At 37.9% G+C, this 23986-nt stretch overlaps 1 protein-coding gene across 2 annotated transcripts in view; it reads right to left on the bottom strand.

Moving 5' to 3' along the window:
- sspo (SCO-spondin) overlaps nucleotides 1-23986 on the bottom strand; it is a 343053-nt gene that overhangs the window by 47092 nt on the left and 271975 nt on the right. For both annotated transcript variants that reach the window (XM_062021522.1, XM_062021521.1), the window contains 10 exons: nucleotides 23617-23733; nucleotides 19376-19514; nucleotides 19014-19210; nucleotides 18770-18940; nucleotides 18401-18528; nucleotides 16181-16335; nucleotides 14276-14322; nucleotides 12537-12701; nucleotides 8960-9171; nucleotides 348-443 (listed from right to left, as the gene is read on the bottom strand). In XM_062021522.1, the coding sequence (XP_061877506.1) occupies nucleotides 348-443; nucleotides 8960-9171; nucleotides 12537-12701; nucleotides 14276-14322; nucleotides 16181-16335; nucleotides 18401-18528; nucleotides 18770-18940; nucleotides 19014-19210; nucleotides 19376-19514; nucleotides 23617-23733 (1427 nt within the window). The remainder of the gene's footprint in view (nucleotides 1-347; nucleotides 444-8959; nucleotides 9172-12536; nucleotides 12702-14275; nucleotides 14323-16180; nucleotides 16336-18400; nucleotides 18529-18769; nucleotides 18941-19013; nucleotides 19211-19375; nucleotides 19515-23616; nucleotides 23734-23986) is intronic.

Raw genomic sequence — 23986 nt, 5'->3', positions numbered from 1 at the left:
GTGTTAAGGGTCAACAACTAACCTCATGAAATTGGATTGCTGCTACCGAGCTCATTCTAAACCCTTTTATGAAAAATGGTTTTATGAAAAATGGTATAAAAAACTTTAAAAAGTTACAGCCCGATAATGTGAATTTTGGTCACTTTTGGGGGTGGTGATTGAACAAACTTCTCCAAAGGACTCAAATGGACACATTCATTTGTGTATTAACATTTACGAACTATTTATGTCATTTATTATTTTTATGTCGCTGTCGGTTTTTGTGTTGTGATAATAAATCTGATCGACAATTGTAAGATATTCATAACCACGTGTGTATTCATTAGTGATGCTATGGAGTGTTTTACCTCGTCACAGTGAATTTCAGGACACCTTGGCTGACAAAGTTTGTTCCCGTTCACACAACGACATGACAGGCAGCCATCTTCCCACTCTGATCCTGCCTGGACGCACACACACACGCACACACAGAGAAACAAATATGCAGCATTAATATTTCCACTCAGTTCTGTTTCAATGAATTTTTAAAGTAGAGCACAGCTTCTGGTATAGTTTGGGATCATTGAGTTCACTGACTTTGTTCCATTTACTGTAACTCACTGTTATAAAAGAAGGCATAATGAACTGTCGTTATGACCCTAACATGTGTGTGTTATTAATACTGAAGTAATAGATCATTTAGCAGATTTAAACACTTTTTACAGCGTGATTTCATGTTTCACAAGAAGGTGTTTAGTATGATGGCCCACCATGTGTCATAATATGAGAGAGGAAACCTAAAAGGAGGAAAACAAGAAGCAAAGACAAATAAATCAAAAGGAATGAAGTACACAGATGAGCTGGAACCTGCTTATGGTGAACCCGCTTATGTCAACAACACGATTATACCAACATACTGTTGGTATTATCACTAAAAAGTGCCCGCTTTGGTTGACGTCAACATACATGTTCAACCACTTATGTCAACATAAAGTATGAGAGTCAAAGGGGTCATTTCTGTGAAAAATGTTACGTTTATGTTGGCATGTGTTTAAGTATTGTTACCTTTATTATTTTAAGTAAGAAGCAACACAACTACTGTCTAATTACACAACGTTAAAACATGCACACACTCACTCACTTTGAAGTAAGCTTCAAAATAAAAGCATGGCAGTATTAATCTGGATTCTACAACTGCAACTAATAAAGGAGTGCCGATCGATCTGATAACAATATCAGCCTACTCTCTTGGACTTCATAAACCAGAAGATAACCACAAGGTATATACTGTATCTACGCTATAATAGGGGTGTCCCAATCAAATATTGATATTGGATATTAAAATCATCAAAAAAACTGTTTAGAGGTCGGACAAAATTAATTGGCTGCAGCTAAGAGACGCTGAATCTTTTCTTTGATTGATGGCTAGATGGATCTTTATTGTCATTGCACAAGTACAATGAAATTTCATTTTCAGTACAAACCTGTTCAATATTAGACGTACATTGTACGGAATTAGAGAACAGGAACGTTGATGGGTCGCCACTGTAAAAGGTGGAAAAAAGTTAGACGCTAGGGGAGGATGAGTAAAAAAAAAAGTCGATCTCAGACTGGGCTCCTATTGGGGGCGCCCAGTCTGGAGTGAAAAAAAAAACCCCATAGCAAAGCACATACATATTACAACATACAACTCGAGACTTTAAACGAGGGGTTAGGGGGCGGGCATCCAGGCCAAAGCTGCCAGCCACTAGGGGCGCTGCTCCAATTCCGTCATACCACCAAAGGCGTGGGATGGAGTATGTGTGTGTGGGGCGTGTGTTTTTCGTGGATGCATATGTAGGGATGATGCTCGAAACCGGGTTTCCCGGTTGTTCGATAAGAAAAGAACAGACTCCTCAAACTCGAATGCCTTTTTGAGAACCGGTACCCGTTATCGAGACCACTATAGTAAAGAAAATGAGTTGGTTCTTTATTCGAATCCCTGGGAACGAATCCCATCCCGACAAGAAATGCCCCGTGGGACAGCACAAGAAATGACGTCACGTAGCTCAGTCATTAGGCGCAGATAGGGAAAGCAGGAAAAAAATGGACCGGAAAAAGCGCTCCAAGGCGCTTTTTCCTTTTTCCATGATCCTTCATTTCACCAAAAAAAACGAGGAAGCGGCAATATGCAATTATTGCCAGGCTTCGCTCTCGTGTAAAGGGGGGGAAGCACAACAAGCGTGTCGTGTCTTCGACACGTATTGAAGCAGTGGCAGAGATGACAAAGAACGCCCCTCTTCTTCTGCCAGCTGCCCAAGTCCCAGCTACAGTGGGGGTGACGCCGGCGAGTAACTAACGTTAACTGTTGCCGATTAATTTCCATATCTGCTCACTTGTAGTAACGTTACCTCTTATGTCAACCAGGACTGCAGTAATGTTAGCTAGACTAACGTTACCTAAGCATAGTCAGTGGCTAACGGTAACGTTAACGTGAGCCTTTTTGAATGTGTCTGATAACGTTAACGTTATCTTGTAGCCGACACCACGACAAAGTTTGCAAGTCTGTCTAGTAACCTAGTGCTTTCTTTATTTCTTTAGTTTATTTGGAACATGAACACACTTACAGTATAATACATCACAGTTTCCTATCATTTCACTTTACAGGAGTAGGAAGAAGTAAAGCTTATTTAATCCTACCCCTTTCCCACTTCATAGCGTTTACAAATATATACATCATTTACTGACCTTTTTATAATAAAATATCTGTGAATTAGTATATGCAACAGTTTTGTAATATGTAATTAATTAATTCAGTCATTATTAATATACTGAGATAAAGAATATCTTATTTTCAATAAGGTTGAAAGTATTTCTCATAATTCTTCTTCTTTGTACTTTGTAAGCACTATTCATTTGAACAACCTCTTAAACTGGATCATATCAGTACAATGTTTAACTTCTTTACTTAATCCATTCCATAATTTAATTCCACATCATTTTAGCTGTTTGAAATTTTACCAAATCATCGAACTTTAATATTTTTGACTCAATAAATAAAATGTTTGTATGTTCTCTATATCCAACATTATGTATCAGTCTAAATAATTTTTTTTGTAACACTTTTAACGAATGTAGCGCACATTTGTAGTTATTTCCCCACATTTCTGCACAATAACTCACATATGGTAATACTATAGTAGCGAGCAGTAGAGAATGTGAAGTGATTTGTTAAACCAAATATTGTGTGTTTTTTTCCATATACAACAACCTATCTGGACTCGATAATAGAATCGATAAGGAATCGGTTCGATTTGATAATAGGCTCGAACTCGATAATTTCTTATCAAACATCATCCCTATGCATATGTGTGTGTAAGCCTGCAGCGTATCTCTGTTCCGCGACCTTGGTGCTCTTGCAATTGCGATAGCACAGCCATGCAGTCCAACAAAAGTCAACAACAACAGGTGTATGTCCATAAGAGACATGGAAGGAGTTATTTGCGTCTTCACTGCACTGTCCTCTGGGAAAGTCTCGAAGTAACAACCTTGCCATGTCGCATGCAGCCAGAAAAAAACAATCCAGATTAGAATGTTTGCGTTTGAGCGAGCGAAAACAAATTTAAACTTTTCAATCTTAATTGTCATTTTCTGGTCCTCTAATTCATCATATTTCACCATCAGGGCAGGTGTCGTCTCCAAGATTTCGTCAAATTTGCAATATAGTCCAAATGTTCTGAGTGCCCACAGTTCCTCCAATCTTTTGTGGCAGCTTTAGCTTTACCTTGAACGGCTGCCATCATCATCCAATGTTTCGATTCACCAGAGCATCGCTTACTTCAATCAACAGATGTCCTGTTATCATGATTTCGAATAGGTAGATATCTTCAACGTCCTCGACTGAAAGGGTCGCCACGCACTCAGCATTCATCTTCTCCCAAGAGTCCGTCGTCTGTCCAGCAACAACCGTTCCATCAAGACAGGCAGGTTGCCTCAAACCCGAAATCTTGTCAATTTGAGTGGGGAGTTGATCAATTTTATTGTTTAGATTTTAGAGAGCAGTGCAAAACAATGCTACACGAAAGTTAAGGCAAGATAAATCAAAGAAGCAAGCTGGAGAGATAAAAGATGGGGAGAGGGAGCATTCGCCTTCGATGAGCGCCAATGAGAAAATACTTTTCTCCTGTGAGTCTTAGCACACTTTCTGTGTTGGACTTCTTTCCCTGTTTGGATCGTCTTCACTTATCTCTTTGTCCTGTTTTTTTCTAGAACACGTTTCCAACCTTTGGTCTTTCTAGCAGGGTCATAAAATGGACATTTTGGAACTTATTGGTCGTCGCCTCATTTTTGTGTAGTTATTGTCATGGAATATTCAATCACCGCACTTAGACACAGCTGATGACGAGAGAAGAAGCGACTCCTTGTTTATTAAATATGTTACAATCAGATAACAATTACCTGTATTAGCTTTGTGGAAATGTTTGCTACACTTCTATGTACAGTAGTTATGTGACCTTATTAAGTCATGCTAACATACAGTACAATACCTAGTCATGTATTAACTATAACTTTTTGCTGTCTAGTGTTTTCCTTACTTGCTACTTTTTAATTATCTAGACTTGCACCGTCGCCCCTGGTTTGCGTTTTCTGTGATGTAAATTTCTGTGTGTTTTCCTCTGTGCTGGATTCTTATTAAAAGACTAGTGCAGTGGTGACTGTCTCTGCAGCTCAATCTACATAGACACACAAACTTAACAAAAAAAACGCTTCTTTGAGGGTTTTAGAAAGCACTTTAAGAATAACAATTTAACATACAGTAATCCCTCCTTTATCACTGTTAATTGGTTCCGGGCCTGGTCGTGGTAAATTAATTTCCACTATTGATTATAAGTCAAACATTTTCATAGCATAGCGTAAACAAAAATGTTCATGAGCTTTTGAAAAATACTCCCTGTGCGTGCATAATAAACACTGTGTGTGACTGAAGAACACTCTCATAAACAATCTGCATTTGCAAAAAAAAAAAACACTACGTGCAAAATAAAAACACTGTCTGTGCGCACACAAAATATACTCTGCACGTACAAAAAATACTGAATGCAGATAAAAACACTGCACGGCCATAACAAACACTCTCTGGGTGCGCATCAAAAACACTCTGCATTTGTGTAAAAGACACTCTGCGTGCAAATTAAAAACACTCTCTGCACGTGCATGAAGAACACTCTCTGCGTGCACATAAACACTGCGTGCGCTTGAAAGACATTCTGCATGCGCGTTAAAGACACTGTGTGCAAGTTAAAAACAATCTTTGCACAAGTATAAAGAACACACTGCGCGCAAATAAAAAACACTGCGTGCACATAAAAGCCACTTAGTACGCGCGCTTAAAAAACACTGCAGGCGCATAAAAACTACACTCTGCGCACATATAAAGACTGTCTAAGCACATTAAACCACACTTTGCGCGCACGGCGTCTGTTTGCCCTTGCACTGTGTTTCTGTTTCTCTACGCTTGTGGCGTTTCTCCTTTTTGGCACTTATAGGTGGGCATTGAATACATGGCCCAGGAACGCCCTTCTTTTCTGATTGGTCACTTTAAGCCCCTACAGCAGACCTGGGCATTCTGCGGCCCGCGGGCCGCATCCGGCCCTTTGTGCGTCCCTGTCCGGCCCGCGTGAGGCCAAGTATAAATTACAAAATAAATTTTAAAAAGTATCTATGTCGAGTGTGCAATACAACGGTGCTGCTTTTGTTTTGAAAATCGTTATTTGTATTACTTCCGTGTGGACGTATGCGTGATTGTGAGTGAATGTGAACAACTGCAATTACAAAATAAAGTTGAAAAAACATCTATGTCCTGCGCGCAATACAACTGTGCTGCTTTTATTTTGAAAAGTATTATTTATGGGCGTGTGTCTGTGTGTAACCTGCGAGTGAAGGTGCACATGCAGCGACAAGTGATGCACGGTTTACACCTGAGACGCCAAAAAGAGAAAAGTTGATGAGGAATGGCGTGTTTTCAACAACACATGAACTGCAAAGCAACGTCCCCTCACCTAAGGTGCGTGCCTGCGCAATTGCGCACTGCTCAAGCGCCCGCTGCGCGCAGCAAGTATATGCCGCGCACCAAATCAAATCCCATCTGAATTATAAACAAAATAAACATATTTATTCTATGGAATTTTGCAATGCAACTTTGAGTGACAGTGACAACAAGCGGCCCTAATGGTGTTCGTCAACACCGTTCAATTGAACACCGTTCAATTATTGTAACGTCTATCGAGATGCTTCGAGGACAGGAATTATATCGATCACTTTATTGAACAAAAATGTTTATATTCGGACATAACCACACCAAAAACATGAGTAAAACAATTCTATCTCGAAAAACTAGTCATTTTCTGCCGTACAAACCAGGCCAAAACCAACTTGTCATCTGTCACCAACACGCATAGCACTAAACCACTGGTGCGTTTAAGGCCACACAAAAAGTCGGACAACTCAAACACCACACAAAGTTACACTATGACTCCTCAGTCATACGTGTGCTTATTTTACTGTCATTTATTATTAATGTTAATTTATATATATTAGTCATGGAATGCTGTTACACACACTATGTTGAAGTATTACTATTATTATTATTATTATTATTATTATTTATCTTACGGTATACATCAAAAATAATATTGAGCAAAATGTAATTGAAATATTGTCGATGTGGCCCTCCAGCAGTGCTCGGGTAGCTCATGCGGCCCCCGGTAAAAATTAATTGCCCACCCCTGCCCTACAGTCTCCAGGTCAGAGCCAATCGAACTGTGTGTTTTTCTAAATTAGAATATTTAGACAAAATGTAGCCAATATTAGTGTACTTTTTAAAACTTTTAATATTCATTTTTACACTCCAACCTATTGAACATGTCAAAAATCCTCTTTTAACACCCTGACCAAAATGTTTTTTTTATAGATATATGCTATAGATGTATACTGAAAGGTAGATCATTAATCGATGCTTTGATGTCTTAGTGCCAGAGTTTCGAGGGTGATGCCCTCACAATGTCATCAAATCTTTGTTGTACTGTTTTTATTTTTGCACTTTGATTCATACAGTAAATAAATGATAAATGGGTTATACTTGTATAGCGCTTTTCTACCTTCAAGGTACTCAAAGCGCTTTGACAGTATTTCCACATTCACCCGTTCACACACACATTCACACACTGATGGCGGGAGCTGCCATGCAAGGCGCTAACCAGCAGCCATCAGGAGCAAGGGTGAAGTGTCTTGCCCAAGGACACAACGGACATGACCAGTAAGGAATGTAATGAGTTATTTTCTCTCAAAACAAAGTAGATTCTAACATTTACGGTAGACAAGCCGTAGAAAATGGATGGGAGTTTTTACAGCAAGTAACTGTATATGGAAAACTTATTTTTTGGTAAAATTATTGCGACTTTTCTATGGCCGTTTTTAAAGTGTTATACTGTAAGTGTGAAAACTACTGTTTTTTGCAAGATAAAATTCTGGCGACTGAGCTGCCAGCTTTTACCGTAAAATCTGCAGTTGTTTTTACATTGCATTATTGTAAGTGGAAAAATGCTACCACTGTTTTCAACAATAACATTCTGGCAACTGAGCTGCATGTATTTAACCATTAAGTCTAAGGTCATCGTTTTCACAGCGAATTATTGTAAATGGAAGAACACCGGTAAAATTTCGGGAATGATATTCCAGTTTTTACTGTAAAATGTACAGATTGTTCATAGTGTATCACTCTGGAGCAGGGGTGTCAAACTCATTTTAGCTCAGGGGCTGCATGGAGGAAAATATGTGCACATGCGGGCCAGACTATTAAAATCATGGCATTAAAACAAAAAAATAAAGACAACTTCAGATTGTTTTTTTTGTCTTACTTTGGCCAAAAATAGAACAAACATTCTGAAAATATTACAATAAAAATATAGAAAAAAATACTGGCAGCAGTAAAGTTTAGATCCATGAAGGAAAGAAGAAAGTGAATGAATGTTTATAATTTTCTTTTGTATTTTTTTTTTTTAATGAATTAAGTAAAGTTTATGACAACCTTTTTCCAATACACAATATATAATGGGAGATATAACAGGATAATGCATACATTTATCATTTGTTTTCAAAACGGAAACCCCAAAATTTACTGTGGGACCCCATTTTGAAAATTCCTTGCGCCAACACTGATGGAGTATTGGTGCGTGCAAAACAGCAGCAGGCGGCTGTAGCCCGCGGGCCAGTTGTAATACTAATCAAATATCATTTCGGGGGCCATAGATAATTCATGCCAGATCCGGCCCGCAGGCCTTGACTTTGACACCCCTGCTCTAGAGAAAAAATTCAGTACCACTCTATTTTTTCTGTAAAATTCTGGCAAATGAGCTGCTACTTTTAATGTAAAATCTACAGCCTTTTTTTTAAATAATTTAATGTTTTTTTAAGACACAAGCAGACCGTAACAACCTCAGATTGTCTCTTACCTCAAGGCAGTAGGAATGCATTCAATAACTACAACTAAGTTCCAAAAGGGAAGGAACACCTTATATGTTAATAAACAGAGTCCGAGCAGAGAGTTCTTATGCATGCCTATTAGGCAGCCTGTCAGAATGGCGTCGACATAAACAGGTTCCACTGATAAGGACGTGTAAGTAAAAATGAGAGGCTTGAAAAGATTGATCAAGAAAAGGGGATGTGACCTCTTGTCAGAGTATGATTAATACTTAGAATCTTATAATATCCTTTTCTTCATCAATTATTCCTGGCAGGCTTGCCCGGGTGCGGTCAGAGTGCTGGCTTTCAACTCATGAATCATTGATGGCTGAGGGCATGTCATGTGATATCACTCATTGTCTTATGCCTTCTTTACCAGTTAATGATAATAGGAGGGAGCATCAACACTGATGTATGATGAACTTCACTGATACACCACAATAGTTACATGCTTTGTGTGAGAGTGTGTGTGTGCGTGTACCTCCCGCACGATGCCCTGGTCATGGCAGGGGCAGAGAGCAGGGATGACACAAAGCCCCTCCTTGTTACGATAAAGCCCCTCCTGACACACACAGCCCTCCCAGGAGTTGCTGCAGTTGACAGGAGTTGGAGAGTAAACGTCCTCACAGCTTCGCTCACACAACGGCCAATTCTCCGACAAGCTCCTCTTCCATCGCTCACCGTCAGGACACGCTGCGAAATATGAGGAGTGATGATGACGGTGTCAGGGAGCAACATTAGAAAGCACGAATCAGACAGGAATAGAGTTGTGTACTCAAACTCTGGTGCTTTATGGTGTCAACATAAAGAAGTAGCTATCTGTGCAAACCTAGTCAATGGGGTACTCCAAATAACAAAAGCAACATGGTCACATTTGTTGTTAGAAACTACCAGCAAGCTGCATAATGACTATAACTGACACTATCCCTTTTACTGTAATTGATAGGAACTTTAATCAACTTTTAATCAAGTGGAGTCCATTTTTTGTTAGCAGAGTTGGACCAGTGACGCGTAGCGTTATTATTGTGAAGGCCAAAACTAGCGTGACTGGTGGGATAAAGAGAGCTCTTGACGGCTGCTGTGTTGGAACGAGAGACAAGAATGTTGACAATAAAGAAGTGCCTCTTGAGTTTATTGGCGGTTGGCAATCAATTTATTGATGTGCAATCAACATTTTGGTGTGCATTACTGCCACCTCCAAAAGTTCTGTTTTGGAATGCCTTCGTGAATCAAGTCCGCACATGTGCAGTAACATGGAATAATAGTTTATTATGTGAGAAGGGAGATGGCAAAATAATCATAATTTATATTTAGGTATTTTAAGCGCACACTATAAGATTAGATTTAAGCATAAACATTTTTTTAGGACATTCTAAATACAGTTTTTAACATTAAGAGAACCCTCTTAACATGAGATACCACCCAATCCTTGTATCTAATATAGTAATGCTGCCTGCATGAGGATGAGCCAATCAGTACCCTTGACACTGGGCAGCATGCTCTGATTGGTTTGATCTCATCCTGTATACAATATTACTGTATTTATTGTATCAAACCATTTTTATGTTTGAAAATGCTTACTTTAGCCAAACATACATAGAACATGCTCAATATGACTTATATGACAGCTATGTACAAAGCAAACTATAACCTGCTACCCAAGAATGTACAACACTCTTTCTCAATAAAAGAGAAGAAATATAACCGTATAGAAAAATCCAATTTAAAATGCCTGTATGCACATATAACACCTAAATGTAATATATCAGTATGTGGAATTAAATTATGGAATGGATTAAACAAGGAAGTCAAACAATGTACTAATATGATGCACTGAAACAGTTGAAACTCTGTAGAAAGAAGACGAAGAATCTTGATAAATATCTTGAACATTATTTAGAAAAGTATATAATTGTATTCATCTCAGAGGTGAACCATAAATGACTAAACTATAAATTTATGAAAACTTTAATTATTGTTTATATACTTAATTATTTACTTACTCATTGTATATTCATTCACTGTTGTTACAAATAGAAAAAAAAACAAGTTAATTACAAATTTATGGAAAATTAAAACTGCTATGATACGGAAAGGGGTGGTATTAAATGATATAGGGTGTACCCCGCCTTCCGCCCGAATGCAGCTGAGATATATATACAAATACACATATATGTACACATATATATATATATATATATATATAGTATATATATATACAAATACACATAGATATGTACACATATATAAATATACACATAAATATGTACACATGTATATGTACATATATACATCCATGCATATATATACATACATACTAACATATATATATGTATATATGTGTGTGTGTGTGTGTGTGTATAAATATATATATCTATATTGTTCCATTTTGTCCACTAGTGACGCTGAGATCATTATTCATGCGTTCGTTATGTTTCGTCTTGATTAATGTAACGTATTATTTTCGGGTTTCCCTATGTCTATCATTAAAAGATTACAGTTGGTACAAAATGCGGCTGCTAGACTTTAGACAAGAACAAGAAAGTTTGATCATATTACGCCTATACTGGCTCACCTGCACTGGCATCCTGTGCACTTAAGATGTGACTTTAAGGTTTTACTACTTACGTATAAAATACTACACGGTCTAGTTCTATCCTATCTTGCTGATTGTATTGTATCATATGTCCCGACAAGAAATCTGCGTTCAAAGAACTCCGGCTTATTAGTGATTCCCAGAGCCCAAAAAAAGTCTGCAGGCTATAGAGCGTTTTCTATTCGGGCTACAGTACTCTGGAATTCCCTCCCGGTAACAGTTAGAGATGCTACCTCAGTAGAAGCATTTAAGTCCCATCTTAAAACTAATTTGTATACTCTAGCCTTTAAATAGAGCCCCCTTTTAGACCAGTTGATCTGCCGTTTCTTTTCTGCTCTGAATCTGTGCCCCCCCCCCTCTCCACGAAGGAGAGGGGGGGCACATATTTGGTGACCACAGATGACACCCTAGCTGTCCAAACTCGGGACCCAGGGTGGACCACTCATCTGTGCATCAGTTGGGGAAGTCTCTGCGCTGCTGACCTATCTCCACTCAAGATGATCTCCTGCTGGCCCCACTATGGACTGGACTCTCACACTATTATGCTAGATCCACTCGACGGAGGGGGGATCCCCACATCTGCGGTCCCCTCCAAGGTTTCTCATTGTCATCCCATTGGGTTGAGTTTTTTCTTGCCCTGATGCGGAATCTGAGCAGAGGATGTCGTTGTGGCTTGTGCAGCCCTTTGAGGCACTTGTGATTTAGGGCTATATAAGTAAACTTTGATTGATTGATCGATATATATATATTTATATATATATATATATATATAATACATATATACATATTCATATATATATATATATATATATATATATATATATATATATATATATATATATATATATATATATATATATATATATATATATATATATATATATATATATATATATACATATATATATATATATATATATATATATATATATATATATATATATATATATATATATATATATATATATATTACTCGGGACCAGGACTTGAGTTGGTACATAATTATCAACATAAACGGGATCCACTGTACTTTATTAACAGTAGATATGTTAGGTTAGAGCTTATCATAGAAAATATCCATTTTCTACACTTTTTGTCCTCATTCAGGTCACAGTTGAACTGGAGCCTATCCCAGTTGATGACACAAATAAAGATTCACAGCTATGGACATTTTACAGTCAAAGTACATCATGAGCATGTTTTGGGAAGATAAGGAGAAGAAACCCACACAAGCACAGGGAGACTAGAAAGGTTGCTAAGATATGTACCAACACGATTCAAACCCTCGGTCTACTGACTGTGAGGTCAAATGTTAACTACTAGTCCACACTGCAGCACTAGAAAACTTTAGTTTTTACGTACGTGTTACATCCTGGAAGTTTCCTGACTGGCCTGGACAGTTCCATGTTTAACCGAACATAAAATGCTCTTGTTGAAGGTGGGGGTGCCCGTGTTTGCTCACCACAATCAGGGGCCATGCAGGCAGCAGTACGGTGGTCCGGGCCCTCGCACAGGGTTCCTCCATACAGGCGTGGCTGCAACACAGTTCTTGCAGCCCTCTGCTGTCCTGCGCCACAGCTGGCTGAGCATGAAGTCCAATGGGACCAACTGGACCACTCACAGTCCACTGAGGAAGAACAAGATGTGAACATTCATAGATCATACAGTATTTGGCATTTAAAAAGTAGTTTATAAAACCGTACTGAACAAAAAAATAAAAATACACGAAAAAAAGAAGAAATAGATGAGTCTCGAAGTTGCTTTGTGTGTGTGCGTTCTAAATAGTGAAAACAATGTGAGCAAGAGGCTGCTACCAAAGTCTGTAATGGGGATTAATCTATTTCCCCAATAAAAGCACTCTAAAAATATATTTTAATAAAAAACCTCCAACAATACCTTATTTACATGCCGTGACCTGCATATTAACCAAGCTATAACAACATTGTTATTGCAGGAGCTAAAACGGAGGAAATTATGTTTTGGTGTATTGACACAATGACACCGTCCCTCAGGTTACTTTCAAGAACTAAGAAGTATGTTCGCTACTGGAGTTTCAGCTGCTGAATCTCCTTCAAGTTTGAAACAGTTTGAAAATTAGAAATTAACACACTACCAAACGAAAATTCAGGACCAACTGAATCAGTGGATATACTGACTTTCAACTTGACAAAATCACTAGGAAGACACCTCAAGATGATAATTTTCTCCCAGCATGTTTTATCTGAGGAGTGAGGATTATGTTGAATGCACCACCTAAACAGTGAGCACAAAACTGTGCTGAAAGATACAACCATCTTATCAGTCAACATTTCAGTGAGAGCGGACATTGTAAGTGACTCTTTTATTATGTTCTAATTTTGTTGATGAAACATTTAGCACTTATCTTTAGTGCTACATGATAATTTAATGTATTACTATAACTGGATCTGCTTAGCACCAAGCTTCTAAAACTTTTACCTCATGTTCCGTATATTTAGGATAAAAAAGAGAAGGTTCTGGATCATCATTTGTGCCAAAGTAGTCGTCGTTGGCTCTCACCAAGTCTGCTCTGATTAGTGGTAGTAGTTGACGGAAGTAGGGTTCGTTGTTATGCGCGCTGTGGAATCAATATGCCCAGGAAATAAATTACTGTAATACTGTAAATATTACCTGCTATCATGAATGTGCCTTCTATTACATTACATACACAATTACAGCATGTTTATGAAACATTGTTGGAGGTTTTTTACAGGGTTTGAGGGTTCACCTTTAAGACTTGTGTCTTTTTATAGGCACAAGGTCGGTGCAAAATACAAAGTCTGCTGCCCTGAAAGGAATGTTATTTTGTCCTGTTTTGTCTTCAGTTGTGTCTGCAGCAAATACTCACTGAGTGCAGCACGGTCTCAGTGGTGTGATGCATTCAGGAGCGCTCTTAAAACAGGGCTCATTGAATAAAACAAGGATTTACTAATCTTACCCTGCTTTCAGACAAATTTGAGAGCCAATTTAAAAAGATAGCTTGTTGGTGTGTTTACTTTTTCCTTGAACTGTATTTATTTTTTGCGTGTTAAGTTGCATTTTACCTTTGCTGGTCTTGTATTTTCCTTTTTATTACCTTATTTTATTGAATTCCTTTGAGCATCGTTAGCCATCACGCCTAACTATTTTATATTGGACAATTTCCACCTTGGCAATAAAAGCTGAAGGCAGGTCAACACTCACCATCACAGAGCTCTGAGGTGCAGTTAAAGGCTCCTCCTTGACACACACTGTGAAGAAAACATAACATTAGACTAGTGATCTTGATAATAACGCACTAATAGCATCACACATCTTTTTTTAATAAATATCGGGAAATCGTGGAATATAGAATGACTTATGTTCGGTCAAACTCTTACATTTAATATGATCAAATCAAAGACGATCGTTTGACAATGAAATTAAACTCATACAATCTTAGCAAGCACTTTAAATTAATATTTTGAGGAGAGCCCACTAACAAATACTAATTTTATCATACTAATTGCACAAATAAAACACCAATTTTCCCTAAAAAAGCTGATGATGATGATGATAATTTTATTTACAAGTTTGGTTTGGATCTGACGAAAATTTAATAAATGTTGTTCTGTTAAGTTAGTCATCAAATAAAAAATTTAATAAAAGATTTTAGGGTTTCGGCAAACATTGTTTTCTACCTACAGTACAGTAAGATTATGCATGATGAAACGTATTAATACTTTCAAAAATACAATTTCCAAATGTTTCATTTGTGGAAAAACACGAAACATCTAAATGAAATTAGAAAGTTACTCACCAGTTACTCAGTATTTGACTTTTTTTTTTTCAATAAATACTAACCTAATCTTACTTTGGAGGAATACTTTTTACTTTGACTTGAGTCATATTCCTCTAAAATACCCTTACTCATGCTTAAGTACAATTTTAGCAAATCTACCCAACTACCCAAGACTTCAAAGTCTTTGAAGTTGGGTATTTCACCTACTTCTAATTGTATGTATGTGTTGTGTATGTATAATGTCTGATCATTAAGGGTCTGCTCAACTAAGATTCAAATAAAAAGTACTAAAGGGTGTGTAAAAGTATAAAATAGTGTGTACTATTAGTGGGTGTGTTGCAGGTGATCTACTAAGACTCTGTGTACAATTAGTACGAAAGTGGTGCAGACCAGATCTAACAAAGGTCTTAACTCATTCTCCTTCTATACCACATCAATATGGAATGCACTACCAACAGGTGTAAAAGAAAGTGCATCACTATCCTCCTTCAAAACCCCACTAAAAGAACACCTCCAGACAACTTCAACCCTTGACTAACACCCTCCCCCCTCCACATCCCACCTCCCCGGATTGTAAGTAATCAAATGTAAATAATCAAATGTATATACTTGTTCTTATGCTTTCTGAACTCACTTTGTTCACTGCTTGCTGTACATATCCTACCAAGTCAGACCTACACTGTTTCAATGTCCATTTCTCTGATGATGCAATTGTTGATGACTGAATTGCTGATAACACCCCCCCCCCCTTCTACATCCCACCCCCCGAAATGTAAATAATGTAAATAATTCAATGTATATACTCTGATGATTAACTTGTGTGATGACTGTATTATGCTGATAGTATATATTTGTACCATAAATTGATTTGCGTGGACCCCGACTTAAACAACTTGAAAAACTTATTCGGGTGTTACCATTTAGTGGTCAATTGTACGGAATATGTACTGTACTGTGCAATCTACTAATAAAAGCTTCAATCAATCAATCAAAAACCGCCATATTTAAATGAGCATTTTGTGTGTACTATCTGTTTTCATCATGGAAGCACTCAATTACTGCACATTCATGTTATCATGCTCCAACATGTATGATTTTGTTATGTTGTGAAACATGCAGCACACAAATATAACATGAACCACTTTTTCTGTGATGCAGAATGTAGACAACAGAAGTTAAGAAAATGCATGTTGCAATACGTTTTTTTCATAAAGGATGCATATTAATAATATATGTGTGTATATATGAGTGTCTAAGATTACTAAGTTCTACTAAGAATACAGTTGGGTGTATAAAACAACAACACAAGACAATATGAGGTTGTGTACCAGGTGTTACAGATGTGCTGGAAGGATGTTCCAGGTGGCACCAAGACTTCTGTCTTCTCTTCCATGCTTATATTCAAGTTTTGGTAGACAGTCGGCAGAGACAGCAGTGAGCAGGGACAGTCTTTGAGTGACACACACACTCCCGCATTAAACAGCTGTAAAACACACAAGTGTAAAAAAATAAGTGGGTGAAAACAGAACTAGTGCAGTGAAGTTGCTCAACCTTGGAAGAAAGAAAAAAACAACTCTTGTGCAAAATAGGAGATACCATTTTATTTTGGCTCATGAGAAATCCGAAGTACTGTATACTGATACGAAAGATGCATGTGTTATTTCATGATTTATTTATTTACATAGCACAATTTTAAAATAGCCACTAAAGTAATCCTTTGTGTATTGCTGTTAAATGGTTTCAGGCCTGACCGTGGGAAACACATAACTGCAAAGTAGGAATTACTAATCATGAATTTAATATTTTCAAAGTTAATGCATAAAAAAATCTGCTTAGACCTTCTAAATACAGTTTTTAACATTGTTACAGCCATGCAGATATACAAAACCCAAAACCAGTGAAGTTGGCATGTTGTGTAAATCGTAAATAAAAACAAAATACAATGATTTTCAAATCCTTTTCAACCTATAATCAATTGAATAGACTGCAAAGACAAGAAAACTTTATATTTTGCAAATATTAGCTCATTTGGAATTTGATACCTGCAACATGTTTCAAAAAAGCTGGCACAAGTGGCAAAAAAGACTGAGAAAGTTGAGGAATGCTAATCAATTATTTAGAAAATCTCACAGGTGAACAGGCTAATTGGGAACAGGTGGGTGTCATGATTGGGTATAAAAGCAGCTTCCATGAAATGCTCAGTCATTCACAAACAAGGATGGGGCGAGGGTCACCACTTTGTGAACAAATGCGTGAGCAAATTGTCGAACAGTTTAAGAACAACATTTCTCAACGAGCTATTGCAAGGAATTTAGGGATTTCACCATCTACGGTCTGTAATATCATCAAAAGGTTCAGAGAATCTGGAGAAATCATTGCATGTAAGCGGCAATGCCCGTGACCGTCAATCCCTCAGGCGGTATTGCATTAAAAACCAACATCAGTGTGTAAAGGATATCACCACATGGGCTCCAAGGTTTTGTCATCATTGTATTCTATCTTTATTTACGATTTACACAACATGTCAACTTCACTGGTTTCGGGTTTTGTAAAATAACGCTCACATAGTCACCTTTACACTTCTTTAATCCAATATAGTAATGCTACCTGAGGCTGAACCAATCAGTGGCCACGATACTGAACAGCAAGCTTTGAATGGTTTGGGCTCATCTAGAGGCAAATACTATAGTACTATTGACATTTTCACTTAATTTAGTCATTTTTATACTTAAAACTGCTTAATTTAGGCCAAACATATGTAGAATAAGCTAAAGAAATCTGCGATAAAGTGAAGCCATAAACTTCAAAGCGGAATGTGGCGAGGAACAACTAAACTGCCACAAAGGGCAGTACAAATTAAAATAGAAAGGTAAAAAAGGAAATTAAAGTATGCACAATACTGTAACTAAACAGCTAAACACTAACTTAACAATAACCACACTGTGACGGGGTGTAGTAAATGTCAACCCCTCCGGTCTTCTCGCTAGCATTAGCTTATAGCTGCAGATCACCATATCTTTGTTCTCCAATCATGGCAACTGAGTAGGTGAGTGTGAATGACAGGGCTGAGAAAAAGAAGCAGATTATATTTTTTTGAACTAAAGAAATAATTATTAGCAGGACCGACGGGCGGCCGACTTTGCAAGGGGTTGGGTGAGCTGGGGGGGTAACCATTTTCTGCATAGCAACTGACACTGTGGTAAAAGTTGGGATTGCCACGAAGCCCATTTTAAGACATCCAACACTCTACTGCCATCTAGCGGCTAAAGTGGATAGTGAAACCCCCCAGTTCGTCACTTTTCATGTGTCAGGTAAACCACATGGCACTCAGCATCAAGGGTTGGAATTGGGGGTTAAATCACCAAAATGATTCCCGGGCGCGGCGCCACTGCTGCCCACTGCTCCCCAAGGGGATGGGTCAAATGCAGAGGACAAATTTCACCACACCTAGTGTGTGTGTGACAATCATTGGTACTTTAACTTTAACTTAACGAATGGAGCCATATGAATCCCCTTCCTACTGTTCATAGCCAAAAAAGTACACGCACCTGTCCAGGGGGGCAGGAGCATCCTGGACTGCAAGGTCCTGGTAGACACTGGGTGTGAGGCCACATGTCCTCACATGTGTATGGACAGGAAGTGGAACACTCACTGAACACCTGACCAATGGGACACACTGGGAACCACATGCACACATGAATGTGCACATCTACGGTACCTCATGTCATAATCAATAACTGGTCACTTCTTTAGGTACACTATGTTTTGATTACCACATCATTGTAACAACATATTACTGCAGTTTGAAGACACGTCCTGATGCTGCTGAATAAAAAGGTGTCTCCAAATGTTTGCCTGCTACTGTAAACACATTATATATGTATATATATACAATATTATCATTTAAAATATTTTACCGGCTGTGCAGTTGTTGCTGTTACAGACAGTATGTTGTTCAAAAGGTCTCGCACAGACAGTTCCACCAGGCTCTGAGTCCTGAAGGATGGTCTTGTTGCGCATGGACAAGCCACCGCCACACGAGACACTGCACTCACTCCAAGATGACCATTGGCTTAACAAACATCCCGCTGGATTAAACAGGAAAAATAATCACATCCTCTCAACGTTTCATACATTTTCAAACATTGAAAGATTTCACACCTGGACAGGCGCCCAGGTCACAACTTCCTGTCTGCATGGTGTCAGAACAAGAAGGGCCGCCCTCTGTGTCTTGGCAAAGGCGTGTTCTTGTGCGCTGGCCACGCCCACAAGTGACTGAACAGATGGTCCATTCACTCCAAGGCTCATAGACAGGACAGGTAAGATTGGTGCAAACCAAAGTAGCATTCTGACACACACTGCACATGAAGAGGTGGAAGTGGTTGGTTTAGGATCTTTGAGGCAGGCATTGCACATGTTGATGATGATGATGGACTTAAACACTTTTGATTTGCTGAACAAATCCATTGAAAGCAATGATATCCATATTTCAGTCAGTCATAAAGTTGCAATATTTGACTAACCAGGTGTTGCAGTCTACAACAAGCTCTTCATTTGAGACGTACTGCAATGTTCCATTTCCTGACGGAACACCACAACGACATTCTGTCACAGGAACGCAACGACTGTCCTGCAATAACTGTCCCTCTGGACAGCGACAACCTGGGAGGATAGCATGGAACAGGGGGTCAGAAAAAGAATACTGAAAGTAAAAAAAAATCTGTAGAAATTGTAAATGCTGAAGAGCTGAGATGCTCTATGAAAGTTTGGAATTGTGAAAAATTGCTTGTCTGGATATTTTGATGATGGAATGTTAGGAAATATAACAATCACACTTTCAGTTTGTGTATTTGTATGTGGAATTAAACTATAGATCAGATTAAGTAAGGAACTTTAAAAAAAGTAGAACTAGAAAGTCACTCAGAGCGCAGACTTCCTAAAAGTAATAAAGTTCTAAATCCCTGGGAAGTGTAATCAAAATGTGCCAATAACTTTTTTTGTTATCTAAAGCCTAATGAAAAAAGAAGAGTGAACCCTATTGTCAGTCATTCACTATATTTGTCTGTGTGTGGAGGCAAGGAAACTACCACCCCAACAGGCACAGGACATTGAAACATTGTTTAAACTTGTTGAATTAGGTCCTGCAGTCAATGTCGGCTTCTGACGTTGATTTGACCATTACATTTTGGTCATTTCCCAAACGACACAAAGACAACGTTGAAAGAACATGCTTTTTGAGGATAATTATTCAATGTCAGGTTTTGACGTTGATTTGACCATTGAAACTTGGTAATTTTCCAACCACCAATGTGGATCATCAACAACCTTGTCTCAATTTACAAATACAACTATTTTGCCACGTTGTTTTCAAAGTCAGTTTTAAAGGATGTGTATGTATAATCAACGTTGTATCAATGTCTTGTGTCTGCTGGGATCATCATGGGGTATCAGGCCTGTTTGCAGGCATCGATGATCAGGGCTCTCCAGTCTTCTCTGTCGTCTGCTCTATGTATGAGTTCTATATTATTGATATTTCCGATAACATTTCTTAGGCTGTTCATATATGTTGTTCGTTGTCGACCTGGAGATTTATTTCCTATTAGTTTTTCTGTTAACATCAGTTTTTCTAAGCTGTCTTTTCTAATAATATGTCAGAGGAATTTCAGCTGCCTATTTCGAATCGTTGCAATTACAGATCTTCTTGTTTTTGCCTTTGCCAATACCTCTTCATTACTTTTCTTTTCAATCCATGATATGCAGAGTATCTTTCTGAAGAACCACATTTCAGATGCCTCTAATTTTCTCAGTTGTTGATTGTTTAAAGTCCAGCATTCACAGCCGTAAAATAGGACAGACCATACGCACGTTTTGAGGAATCCGAGTTTGGTGTCAATAGAGATGTTTCTATTTTTAAATATAATTTGTTGAAGATGTCTTTTGACATGGCAATCCGTTTGTTTATCTCTTTTTCACACCTACCATCAGATGTTACTGTGACACTGAGGTATTTGAATTGAACCACTTGTTTTATTTTGTTGTCGTTGCATGTGATGTTGCATGCATGTGATGTTGCATGCAGTGTGGTTGCTTCTTCAGAGTCTGTGTCATCTGCATATCTGAGGTTATTAACATTAATTCCTCCAATTGTTATACCATCTTGATGATTGATGTTACATAGGATCATTTCACTGTAGATGTTAAACAGATCAGGAGATAGTACACAACCTTGTCGAACACCACTTTGAACGGCTTTGAATTGACTGCATTCACCATCTATTCGGAATGCTGCTTCTTGTTCCCAATACAGATTTTTTTATAATCCTCAGGTCTTTCCCATCAATATCTGGCTCATTCAAGACTTGGAAAAGGTTTTTATGTTTCACTTTATCGAATGCTTTGGAATAGTCTATAAAACACAGGTATAAATCAGTTTGCACTTCTATTGATCTCTCCATTACCATACAGAGTGTGAATATAGCATATAGCGAAATGCATGGCCGGAAGCTCTGGATGTATCTTATTCTTTGCTCTTGCCATCAGTACGGTACTCTAAGAAGAATGTTGGTGGTGTGACTCATAAGGCTTATCAATCTATGTTGATCACAGTCTGTGGCTCCTGGCTTGTTTGGCAAAGTAATAAAAATAGATGTTGTCATACTTGATGGAATTTGTCCGTTGTCATAAACGATGTTAAATAGTTTGGTCAGCTCTGATGTTCCAATTTCTTCGAGTGCTTATATGACTTCAATTGGTATTTTATCTGCTCCAACCGCTTTATCATGTTTCATTTTGGACAAGGCATTTTTCACTTCATCTTCTGTTTTGGGTGGGCCTTTCATTTTTTTTTCTTATAGTTGGAGGTGGGCTTCGGTCATTATGTCATAAATCTTCAATATATTCTGACCATCTTGACATAATGTTTTCCTTATCCATTAGTATGTTGCCTTCCTTTGATTTGATGCATCCTGACTTTGAGGGGCCTTGTGTCCCGTTGACTTCTTCGATCTTTTACTGCATGTACTTGCTATCAGTGTCCTTGTGTTGTTCTATTTCTTCGCATTGTGAGTTTATCCAGACTTCTTTAGCCATGTTGCATTTCTTCTTTATAAGCCTATCCAGTTTGTTGTACTCACGTTTGTTTTGATTTGATACTCTCCGTGTGTCCAATAAATCAATAATTTCTTGAGTCACGTGGTTTAAATTTAGTAACAGGAACACGTTTTTCAGTGGTTTGGATTATATATTCTTGCATCTTTTTCCATCCGTCTTCTGCATTTGTAAATGTGTTTAACGTTTCAAATTTGTTTGACACTGATGTGGCAAAATTATTTCGAAGATCTTGGTCCTGTTTAAACATTTGGTACTGCAATTTTGGAGTTATTTTATATTTTTGGATGTTTATGAGTCTTACTTTCATGACTGCTCTAACTGGGACATGATCACTACCACAGTCCGCCCCTGGCATGGATTTTGAGTATAGAATTGAATTTTTAAACCGCTCTTCAATTAATATAATATCTATTTGGTTTCTAGCTCTATCACCAGGGCTTTTCCATGTCCTGCTGGGATACACACACAGAAGTTGAAGCTTGTAACATAAACTTAAGGTAACATAGTAAAAATTATCCGGATCAGCCCCAAAATCCAATCACTTTTTTCCTATCACATTTCTTACATTTTCTGAAAGTTTCATCAAAATCCTCCAATAACTTTTTCAGTAATTATCATAACTAACTAACTGACTAACTAACTAATGCACATACAATTATGGATATCAGATTCTTCCTCTGGCACAGTGGTGGGAGCAGACAAGCTGTTCTATTTCCCACTCCTTGTGCCCATTAAACCAGTTGAGCAAAAAGGTGGTTGTTGTTTGTGCATCAACATTTTTTAACATGTTCCAAATAAAATTGATTGATTGATCATTTCATTGTGAATTTTCTGGGCCGTGAAAATGAGGAATTCCAGGAAGAACAGAATTTCTAGAATTTGGAAACGAGATAGCCTGATTGTTTTGATGCTGGAATGAAATCCAAAAATAAAATTGAAACTATGCATTGCTTGCACATTTACTTGTGCCTTTGTCCAGAGACATAAGGAGATATAAAGGATAATGCATGCAATGATAAAGGATTTTCAAACCTATGTTTTGTTGACAATGTTTTCCTCCATGTGTCCATATTTTGAGCAATGTTTTAGTTTTTTTAAGATATTTCATATTCATATCCAACAAATGTGATAATGTTTGATAATGATATGTTTCAACCTCAATGGAAATACACTTTCTTCTGGTGAGTATTGTATCAAAGTGTGTTTTGTTTTAGTTGTTGTGTGAACCCTGGTTAATATTGCCCTACTTTCATTTTGAAGCTGAACTGGAAGTGTGTTTGAAAGTTTTAAGGTTGTGTAATTAGACAGTACTTATGTTGCTGTTTAGTGATAATGATGAAGTTAACAATTCCACAACACGTCAACATTAACTGAAAATGTTTTCCTAGAAATAACTTCTTTGACATTTAAAGTGTTCGACCATGTATGTCGCCGTCAAAGTAAACAGGTTGTTAAAATATGTAGGAGCACTTCTATAGGGTTCCACCAAATCCCCAACATGGTAAAAAAGTAAGAAAAGCACATGGTTACAAAGTTCCATCATGTATCTTAATTATGGGAAAAAAAATGCTTAAGTTATTTTGCTAAAAGTTGCCAAGATGCTGCATGAGGTTGATGATGGCAGTCATAATTCATAAAGAATTGAAGCCCATACCAGGGTAACAAGCTCCCTGCAGACACTGGACATGCTCCCATAAGTCTGTGCAGCTACGAGGACACTGATTGGCACATGTCTCCTGGTAGGTCCGACCCCGATCTTCGCAGCGTTCACCTTGGATACAAAATTGTCAAAACCTGCCAGTCAATATTGTCATTAATCTGGTCATTGTATTGTCAGGAGAATCAATGCACCATAGTCGGACTGTTTTATATAAAAAACTATATGCATCACATACAAACATCGCAAATAATGCAAATTATATGATGCTGTCATATATGCCACGGCCCTCGCCAAGCCCCCAGCCGCACAAGTATTGCTGGGTTGAATATATATTAGCTTGAGCCTAGTTATAAATCAAGTGCAA

This window comes from Entelurus aequoreus, linkage group LG15 (genome assembly GCF_033978785.1).
Source record: "Entelurus aequoreus isolate RoL-2023_Sb linkage group LG15, RoL_Eaeq_v1.1, whole genome shotgun sequence".
NCBI lineage: Eukaryota > Metazoa > Chordata > Actinopteri > Syngnathiformes > Syngnathidae > Entelurus > Entelurus aequoreus.
The sequence above is the reverse complement of the archived record's forward strand: the minus strand, read 5'-3'. Positions and strand labels throughout refer to the sequence as shown.